The sequence below is a fragment of the Sinocyclocheilus anshuiensis genome, unplaced genomic scaffold (assembly GCF_001515605.1).
Source record: "Sinocyclocheilus anshuiensis isolate Anshui unplaced genomic scaffold, SAMN03320099.WGS_v1.1 scaffold429, whole genome shotgun sequence".
In the NCBI taxonomy this organism is placed as follows: Eukaryota; Metazoa; Chordata; class Actinopteri; order Cypriniformes; family Cyprinidae; genus Sinocyclocheilus; species Sinocyclocheilus anshuiensis.
The window spans coordinates 539,782-550,109 of NW_015539859.1; the positions used below are offsets into that span (position 1 = coordinate 539,782).

Consider the following 10,328-nt stretch of genomic DNA (forward strand, 5'->3'; position numbering starts at 1 on the left):
TCCGGTTGTATTGTAAACAACGGCGTCGTTAATATCGCTTATCAGTTTGAGCCCGATTGAGAAGCAGAGGATAATATTGATGAGGATCACGCAGAACCTGTGCAAGCATGGTTTTTAATGGTAGGCCTATGTTTTTTGTTTGTTGAGGTATCATACTTTTAGATACGCTGTTATTTGTAAATGCTACTGCTTATGTTAGCTTTTAATATACAGTTTTATCCTGATTAAAGCTTTAATACAGTACGGCAACTGCAAAAAATTTCCCAAAAAAATATTGGAAAAGTATGCTGCATAATAAACCTCAAGTACTTCAACTCAAGCTTTAATTGGCCAGCTGATTGGTAAATAAAAGTCTACTGACACTTGGACATGAACAAATGTCATGAAGCAGCTGGATTGATGCATTTATCAAAGCTTTTGTGATCACATTAACTGGTATGGCAAGTGTCAAAGAAACAAACACACGAAGGAAAATCTCACGGTCAAGAACATGTCTGGGACATTTTTCAACCCGAATATCAAATATTTAACCATGTTTAACACTTCTCAAAGCTATGTGAAAATAAGTGTATAATTGTAACAGTTCATTGTTGGAGCTGAGCTGAATGAGAGAGAGAGCGAGAGAGAGAGAGATGCAGAGCGTGTGTAGAGCAGGGGACGCGAGGAACAGTATTGAGAACCGCTGCTTTAGAACATTGATTTTGAAACGTGTGAATCCATTAGAATCGTTAGAAGACAGAATCGCGATTCATATATGAATAGATTTTTACATGCACCTCTAGTTTTCTCTTCCTCTTCTCTAAAGCAGCGCAGCATGGCCTCGCCCCTTTTGCTGCCTTTTCCCGAGGGCGGGGTTTATCTGGGTTTGTGATGTCATGAACCCGGGAAATAACTTCTTGTATTCTCTACCAGCCATTTTTGTAGACATTAAACTGCCAGAATTTTAAAAGACGATATCTCCGTTTGCATTGAACTTTCAGCTTCGTAACTTTGCAGATATTTTTTTTGCTCAAGCAAATACTTGAACTTAAGAGCGCTTTTTTCCATGTAATTTCAACTTCCATTGTCTTTGAAATATGATTCAAATGTACTGCCAATTGTACTGAACAAACATTTATGCTAAATTAAAATATAATGTAATTTCTAATTAAACTTGTATGTCATATTTAAACAATTTTAAAATGACACATTTGTAATGAAGTTGTAATTCAGTGCATTTAAAATATATTAAATTTAACAGAACACTATACAGCTACAATTATTAAAAGTTAAAAATTAAAAGGCTTCTTGTTGTATTTTAATTGCATGTACAGTTTTTTTTTTTTATATATAGTTCATTCATTACATTTAAGCGCACTTATTTTTCCAAAAGGAAAGGATACCAGAAAGGGATTGTTTGCATAAAGAAAAATCCGATAAAAACTCAATACAAACTATTCCTTCGTTAAGTCTCACCTTCAAAATTCCACTGACCAATTTTAACTTTTGCAATGGTTGCTGTGTAGCATTTTATTCACCTCCATGATTTGCATTGTGGTTTTCACAAAACAACAAGCTGAAATTTAAACGGAACTGTTTCAGCACCTGGCTTCTGTCCCAATAGGCTACATAGCACTCACTACATGTTAGAATAAAACCATACATTCATTTTTCAAGTCTACTGGAAAAAGTAAATTCTTTGCTGTATTCTAGAAGCAGAGATGAATGGGTCTTCCTGGTAAAAACACACTTGTTTAATGGGAATAGACTAGTTACAGGTCTATGATCCCCTAAACACCTGGCAACATATATGATTTGCTTTTCTTATTAAAATAAGGTTATCATTTGTATCAAACCACTGGACAAAATTCGCTATTTCAGATTTTCTGCCTCGTTACGCTGAAACAGTTTTTTTGTTGTAAACAAAATCCCACAATTACCACTGGTAGAGCTTATCTATTGAGCATTACCTGAGCGATTCCCTGGGACTCCTGGAACGTGACGTCTGCGATTCCCCCGACGCTTGCATTGACGTAGAAATAACCTGAGCCCTGGTGCAGAATCAGATCCGCCTGCAGAGGGGAAAAATACCAACACCAGGTGTCACACACACCAGACAAGCTCTTCCAGACAATCAGGTGTTTGCGGTGCAGATGTGTGAGCTTACCGTCACATCAGGATGGTTGTATATGGTGATGGTGTCAGGGGTCACCCTCACGTCCTCTACTAACAGCAGGTCAAGCGTGGCGGAGATGGGGCTCAAAGGATCAAACTAACACACACGTGAACATAACACACATCAATCAGAGCTCAACTTCAGAATCAAGCTCAATAATGATTGAATATGTACAAATAAGAAGAATCATCCTCTTAATTATTGTTAACTTAGCAACATGCTAATACAATTAGGACAGGAATAAGATTTTATACATTATATATGTGGCACTAATGTGTGCCCATCAAAGGAGATGCTGCCCACATAGAGCCTTTCAAGTTAACTTGAACCTCATTTAGAGAGTAGCTGGTATTAGAAGAGAGTTATCATTTTGACGTATCAGCATGTCAGCTTCCTGTGTCGGTTAGCTTTGTTGTTGGCAACAGTAACTGTAGTGATGGTGTGGGCTGTTGTGTGTGGTTACAGAGCATCGTCCTGCTGAGGAAACGAAACTGCTCATGAGCTCATGTTCTCCAAAAACGGTGGTTCAGCCACTCCTCGAGCCTCTGGCTGTGTTCATATTTGGTTTGATGCTTAATCTAAACCAGAGAGCCATTGTACTAGACCAGTGGTTCCCAATCCTGGTCCTGGAGAACCCCCAACACTGCACGTTTTTGGTGTCTCTCTTATCTGACACTCACATTTGAGGTCTTGGAGTCTTCACTAATGAGCTGATGAGTTGAATCAGGTGTGTTTGAATAGGGAGACATCTAAAATGTGCAGTGTTGGGGGTTCTCCAGGACCAGGATTGGGAACCACTGTACTAGACAAACCAACTAGTTAACCTCATGTGATCGGTCGTTGGCTGACTATTCTAGAGTAGTAATAGGGAATCGACTCCAAAAGAGTCAATTTCTAGAACAGGAATTAACTTCTCTGTTGCAGAATCCAAAATCGCTCAAGTTCACTCATTCAATACTGCACCATATCAGTTCAGTAGTGCACTATATCGGTTCAGTAGTGCATTATATCGGTTCAATAGTGCACAATATCGGTTCAATAGTGCACTAATCAGTTTAATAGCACAATATCAGTTCATTAGTGCACTATATCAGTTCAATAGTGCACAATATCGGTTCATTAGTGCACTATATCGGTTCAATAGTGAACAATATCGGTTCAATAGTGAACAATATCGGTTCAGTAGTGCACTATGTCAGTTCAATAGTACACTATATTGGTTCAATAGTGCACAATATCGGTTAAGTAGTGCACTATATCGGTTCAGTAGTGCACAATATCTGTTCAGTAGTGCACAATATAATTTCATTAGTGCACTATATCGGTTCAATACTGCACAATATCGGTTCAATAGTGCACAATATCGGTTCAGTAGTGCACTATACCAGTTCAATAGTACACTATATTGGTTCAATAGTGCACAATATCGGTTAAGTAGTGCACTATATCGGTTCAGTAGTGCACAATATCCGTTCAGTAGTGCACAATATAATTTCATTAGTGCACGATATCGGTTCAATACTGCACAATATCGGTTCAATAGTGCACCATATCAGTTCAATAGTGCACTATACCAGTTCAATAGTGCACTATACCAGTGCAATAGTGCACAATATCGGTTCAACAGTGCACTAATCAGTTCAATAGTACACTACATTGGTTCAGTAGTGCACAATATCGGTTCATTAGTGCACTATATTGGTTAAATAGTGCACAATATCGGTTAAGTAGTGCACTATATCGGTTCAGTAGTGCACAATATCCGTTCAGTAGTGCACAATATAATTTCATTAGTGCACGATATCGGTTCAATACTGCACAATATCGGTTCAATAGTGCACAATATCGGTTCAGTAGTGCACTATACCAGTTCAATAGTACACTATATTGGTTCAATAGTGCACAATATCGGTTAAGTAGTGCATTATATCGGTTCAGTAGTGCACAATATCATTTCATTAGTGCACTATATCGGTTCAATACTGCACAATATCGGTTCAATAGTGCACAATATCGGTTCAGTAGTGCACTATACCAGTTCAATAGTGCACAATATCGGTTCAGTAGTGTGCTATGTCGGTTCAGTAGTGCACAATATCGGGTAATTAGTGCACTATGTCGGTTCAGTAGTGCACAATATCGGTTAAGTAGTGCACTATATCGGTGAAGTAGTGCACAATATCGGTGAAGTAGTGCACAATATCGGGTCATTAGTGCACTATATCGGTTCAATAGTGCACAATATCGGTTCAGTAGTGCACAATATCGGTTCAATAGTGCACAATATCAGTTCAATAGTGCACAATATCAGTTCAGTAGTGCATTATATCAGTTCAATAGTACACAATATCGGGTTCAATAGTGCACTATATTGGTTCAATAGTGCCCTATATCAGCCATGAATGAACGAATTTGAACACTCATGTACTACACCATGCATCAGAGAGCTGGAGCTATTGCAGAAACAAATTTGTCACATACTTTTATCTTACATGTAATTACCTAACTTACCTCAATGTCATATCAACACAATAAATATTCATTTGGTTTGCCATGGTTATCCTAATTTAAAAAAAAACTGCCAACAACAATAAACACATTAATAAGTGTACATTATTTTTAATTATAAGTTTTAGTATCTTGAACTCTGCTGTCCAAACAGCTTTTTGCATCTAAGATAAGAAATGACAATGGAAAATCACATCTAACTCTAAAATAATATTCAACCAAATTCTGTTTCTCATGACTCGTGACGGAATACAACACCAATCCCATTTTATTGCAGACTTGGTGGGGGTTTGAAAATCACTTTCATTAAAAAAAAAATCTGAATTTGCCTGCACTAAACTGTTGTAAAAACAGGCTGAGCTTGTCATGGGATATGAACTCACTCCACTCAAAACGGCTGCTGCCTCTAGATGGGACGTTTGATAGCCAACTGCGGTCACAGTGATGGCTGCCACGCCTGATTCATGATGGACAAGGACCGTCTGATGACCTGTGGAAAACATCACATACATAATTATGAGCATTAGGTTGAGCGGTGTGATGGTATATGATTGTGTGACAGTAGAAATGTGTGAACTGGTAGAATAAATATCAGTGCAATTTAATTTTCATTTTTAAAGAACTTAAGACACAATGGTTATGTACATTGGCTTCTATAAAGATATGACAAAATTGATACTTTATGCATGCAATTAGTGCAAAAGGAGTCAGACTTCACATGAAGAGAAGGAAAGCGAGTCAGGTGTATAGCCTGGTTTATACTCGCCGCGTAAAATGCAAGCATTCGTTTTAGTCTTAGAAAGTGAAAGGTGTGTAGATGTATTGCTGGGCGGTATACCGGTTCATACCGGTTTATTTTTGTTATGATATTAATTTTTAAAATACCTCAATACCGGTGTATGCCACTTAAACAACGTTCGGAACGCGACACTGTTTGAAAGGGGTCCCTTTTCACTGTTGCACTGTGGTGAGGGAACAGCTGTATGTGTTACTAAGCGTGAAAGTTCCGAAACTGAAGCTGTAGAATAGAACGTGATGACACCGAAGAACTCATCCACAATATCCTCATTGACCGCCACAAATATCCACCGCCCCCTGCCATCAGCTCCCGCGTCTCACACATACACACGAGAGCGCAACTTTAGCACTAGATTTAGCAACTTTCAGACCCTTTTAGCGGTGTGACCTCTCTCGGCGTCTGTTCTGTGCAGTGAGCGGCAGAGAAGCAGCGCATTCAGTTGGCCGCACCGCAGCAGACTCGTCAATAAATGAGTACAAAACAGCGTTTCCTATCACCTGTCACTTACTGATTGTTTGGAATTATAAATATGAGCGTAGTTCATCTGTTAATATCACATGCACTTTTTTGTTTTTTTTAGTTTGTTACTCAGGCAGTTACGCAGTATTAGTTTGTTACGCAGGCAGTGCGCTGCATGAGACAAAAAAGTAATATAGCCAAAACAACCGCATAGCCACTCTTTAGTGTAGATGCATGTTGATTTTATCAGATGATGCCGCGATTATAAATGAGAGTGACTCCTGGTTAACATGTATTAAAAGGGGTCGTGTTCAGTCAATATTTAGTGTGGTATTTTTTGACAATATTCACTCCCTGGTTAACATGTATTAAAAGGGGTCGTGTTTAGTCACTATTTAGTGTGGTATTTTTTGACTATTCACTCATCATGACAGTAAAATAGGGCATTCTAAGTCAATATACTGCAGTGTTTCCTCTCTCTATCTGTAGAAAATATGGTTAACACCCGGCCATGCATGAAAAAAAATGCCCCCCCGTGTTACCGGTAATACAGCTTTTGTCAGTTTATATACCGGTGTGAAAATTTCCTCACTGTGACGTCCCTAATTGTGACATATGCTGTTATGAGATAAACTGTCAAATGTAAGTAATATGACTTTTGTCATTCTATCAATTCCTAATACATACTTGTATTTCATAATTCTCAATGGTCTGAAGTAATCAGTATGAGGTACCATGGAGTTTTTTCTGTTTGCTGTCGTCCTCGTTTACGTGTAGCTGCATGGGCATGGTTGGTTCGATGCTCGCCAGGGAAACTTTGGAGGACTCCCAGATCATACTCAAAGAGCTGAAGTTATCAAACTTCCTGCCCTGCTGGTCAAAGGCCGCCACATCCAGCTCTGGGTTGTGATAATTGGAAGCTGGTACCTACAGAACAAGTACAAACGCTCCTGAACTTCCTGTCATAAGAAGACTACAAATATGTCTGAGAGTTTGAGCGCTCACCACTTGTTTGTTCTGCTGCAGCAGAGGACAGGACACATCCAGCTGTGGGTTCACGTAAATGGGCGTCAGTGTGAGACGTGACGGAGGTGCGCACACAAACTTCACCACAGCCGGCTCCACAGCAGGGAAGGGGTTCGTCACGGTGGGCTGGTTTCCAACTGTCACTGCTAAGACCTGCGAAGCCACAATTATTTGAGCATTTCAAACATATCAGTCCACATTCCTAGTGGCTAGGCCTCAGGATATGACATCACAGGCTCCTCTGACCTGTTCTCCCAGAGCGCGGCATGTGGCTCTGACCAAATGTCTGGAGTATGTTCGTGAGGCGGGTCCGTACAGAGACAGCGTGACACTGCTGTGGTCCTCAGCCGTGAGGTTTCTGAAGAACTTGGAAGGCTCTAGGACCCAGGGCCGGGGGCCTCCTTCAAACGTCATGTCTTTAGAGGAGCCTAATGTCACCACAGCCACAGACATGGGGTCAATCGGCTGTCAAAGAAAAAGCATGCCAATCAAATCACTGCTCATGATAACAATGCACATTTGTCCTTCTCCATCTTCAAAGCACAGGTTTTAAACGCTTACCTTGAGAGGGGGGTAGGCAGCAATGGTGATCTTTGCGCTGAGGTGAACATTACTATGGGTGTAGCTAACCAATAGGTTGGTGTAACCGGGGGTCAAGGCCTTAACTCTGACCCCGCTGCAGTGGCCCTGACCTGGGGGAAGTCTACCTGAAGACACACACAAATGCTCAAAATATTACAGCTATTCACAGACTTCAAAATTAATTACATAACATTCTGCTTCTGTTAAATCTGCAAACAAACACTGAAATCAGTCACATTGAAACTGAAATCAGAACATTGAAACGGAGTCAAAACAGCTTTTGTGACATTTGCCAACTTCATATTTCAAGATGAAATATGCACTCAGTCTGTCTCACTGGCTCTTATTTATTTTCTCAAATGAAAACTTAACTAAGCAGAGTTTTAAAGCAGGGGTGCTCAATCCTGTTCCTGGAGATCTACCTGCCTGCAGACTTCAGTGCCAACCCTGATCAAACACACCTGTCTGTAATTATTTGAGATTGTCTTATTATTGGGATATACCAAAGGCACTACCATTGTAGAAAGCATAACAAATAATCTAACTGTGATTTTTTTTCCCCATAATACTGCGATTGCAAGCATTAAACCATCAAACTTTTATTTTCACTGAAAACCGCAGGAAGTCCTTAAAGCTTTTCTTTTGTTGACAAGCTCTTCTCATTACAAGTATGGGAAGATGGCTGATGCATGTTGCATTGCTAAATGTGAATGAAACCGAGCAGATGCAGAGATTGAGTTTGTGTGGAGCAGCATTTACTATGAACAGAATCACTCTGAGAAGCTGCAAACACTGGCAGATAATGAGCTGCTCACATGCCACGATTCACTCGGAAACATGCAACACATATATTCATTTAATTAAATCACAGATTGTGTGATTTGATAATCGCACGAAGCCATACTGCGATTTCAGGATTAATCATGCAGCCCTGACCGGACGCCTCACACACCAAAAATAAGGCAGATACTGTGCATATGCTCTACTCAGAAGGACTGGCCATTGCTAGACTCAATTATGTTTGAACATAAAACATCAGTTTGAAAGGCTGAGCAGTTTGCATCGCTGATATTTGTTTAATATTTGTCAGTCTACTAACAGGTTTGCGTCAGTCAGCGCTACTGTGATACTTTTGCTTAGGGCTGCACAATTAATCAAATTTCTAATCGCGATTACAATTATGGATGCCACAATTACGTAAATCGTTCAAAGCGGCAATTAATCGTTCAAAGTCCACTTATGTTATTCTGCACACTTAAGATATGTTTTTTTTCTTTCTACATGTTATCTTAAGGGTTTTTCCATTGTTTTGGTTTTAGTATAACATTATAATATCATTCATATTTTTACTTTTTTTTATAATTTAAAGAAGAAACCAATCCGATGTATATTTGATATTTGAGGCTTAATACTATAGAAAATCACTAAAGGTTTTTCAGTTAGTGTTTTCAGCTTGTTTATTTTCATATAAAAATACGGCATGCAGTTGCATCACACAATGGTATAAACATCATTCAATGTAAATTGTGATAATCGTAATTAATAATCGCAATTACAATTTCAAGGGAATAATCGACAATTATGATTTTTGTCATAATCGTGCAGCCCTACTTTTGCTGTATGGAAGCTCATTTTTAAAATCTCTGCTTTTGCGTTCCATGCAAGTAAGAAAATACATTCTTTCAACATCAACTCAACTCACCCTCCAGCAGCTGAAAGACGCCATGACTCTCCATGTCCACCTGCATATCAAAGTGAGAGCAGTCACTGAGTGTCACTCTCTCTCCAGCCAGCTGACCGAAGATTCGCAGCGGCAGATCCAGACTCAAGCCCAGGCGGGCCTCCACCACACACGGGCTGAACTCCATCCTCACCGGCTCGATCACATACACCTGCAGGAACGACACAGGATTTACATTACACATGCTCGGTTATTTAAAACTAAAAACTAAAATTCAGGAATATTCAATCTATAACAGTTAGGGCTGGGACAATAAATCGATGCATCGCGATTCGTGGATAGATTTTGAGATGCATCGTGATTCTCTCTCGAATCGATTCTGAGCTTAGTTTTTAACAGCAGATGGCGCTCTAGGTTCGTTTTTAACCGCACACTCAAATGCTTATGAAGAAGAGCGCTTGTGCGTTCGGCTCAGTAATGTAAGGCAGTGTTTCCCAACTGGGGTGCCGTCTGTCGAGAGCAGGGGTGCCGTGTAAAAATCCTACAATGTAGTACAGTATTGTTTCTGTCTGCAATAACCCTACTGTGTTGTAACAAGGTGTGGTAAATGGGCAACTCTGGTAACGCTGCCCTCTCATTCATTGATCTGCTAACCGTTATGTTATGCTCGCGTGTTCTGATTAGTGTTGGGTCGTTCTTGAACGAATCTTTAATGTGACTCGGTAAGAACGAGTCGTCTCGGGGAGTGATTCGTTCAGTCGCGCATGTGCAACATCCTATAGGTTCTGTACTGGAATTAGTCAAGTTCACCTGTTTCGAGTCTTCAGGTTTTTTGAGTCATTCGTTCATCACGTGACAGCCCCATAAGTTTAACCAATGCAGTCTGAGCCGGATTAGGTTTAAATGGTGCGTGTGTAAGGAACTGGAAGCAAGCCGAATACTGCTATTTCTAAAGCACACACTGCCGTTAAAAACTAGGCCCAGAATTGATTCAAGAGAGAATCGCAATTAGGGCTGAAACGATTCCTCGAATACCTCGAGTAACTCGAATACAAAAAAATCATTAAAAAAAAAAAAACAAATCATAAGGCTTCGTTTAGTCCATTTACTGAAACCAC

General features: G+C 39.9%; 1 protein-coding gene across 1 annotated transcript in view; it reads right to left on the bottom strand.

The window, feature by feature from the left end:
* Positions 1 to 10,328, bottom strand: part of nup210 (nucleoporin 210) — a 46,063-nt gene that overhangs the window by 17,637 nt on the left and 18,098 nt on the right. The window contains exons 13-20 of the mRNA XM_016481263.1: positions 9,232 to 9,421; positions 7,509 to 7,654; positions 7,194 to 7,412; positions 6,927 to 7,100; positions 6,656 to 6,848; positions 5,047 to 5,153; positions 2,147 to 2,251; positions 1,950 to 2,051 (exon numbers count right to left, since the gene is read on the bottom strand). Of these exons, the coding sequence (XP_016336749.1) occupies positions 1,950 to 2,051; positions 2,147 to 2,251; positions 5,047 to 5,153; positions 6,656 to 6,848; positions 6,927 to 7,100; positions 7,194 to 7,412; positions 7,509 to 7,654; positions 9,232 to 9,421 (1,236 nt within the window). The remainder of the gene's footprint in view (positions 1 to 1,949; positions 2,052 to 2,146; positions 2,252 to 5,046; positions 5,154 to 6,655; positions 6,849 to 6,926; positions 7,101 to 7,193; positions 7,413 to 7,508; positions 7,655 to 9,231; positions 9,422 to 10,328) is intronic.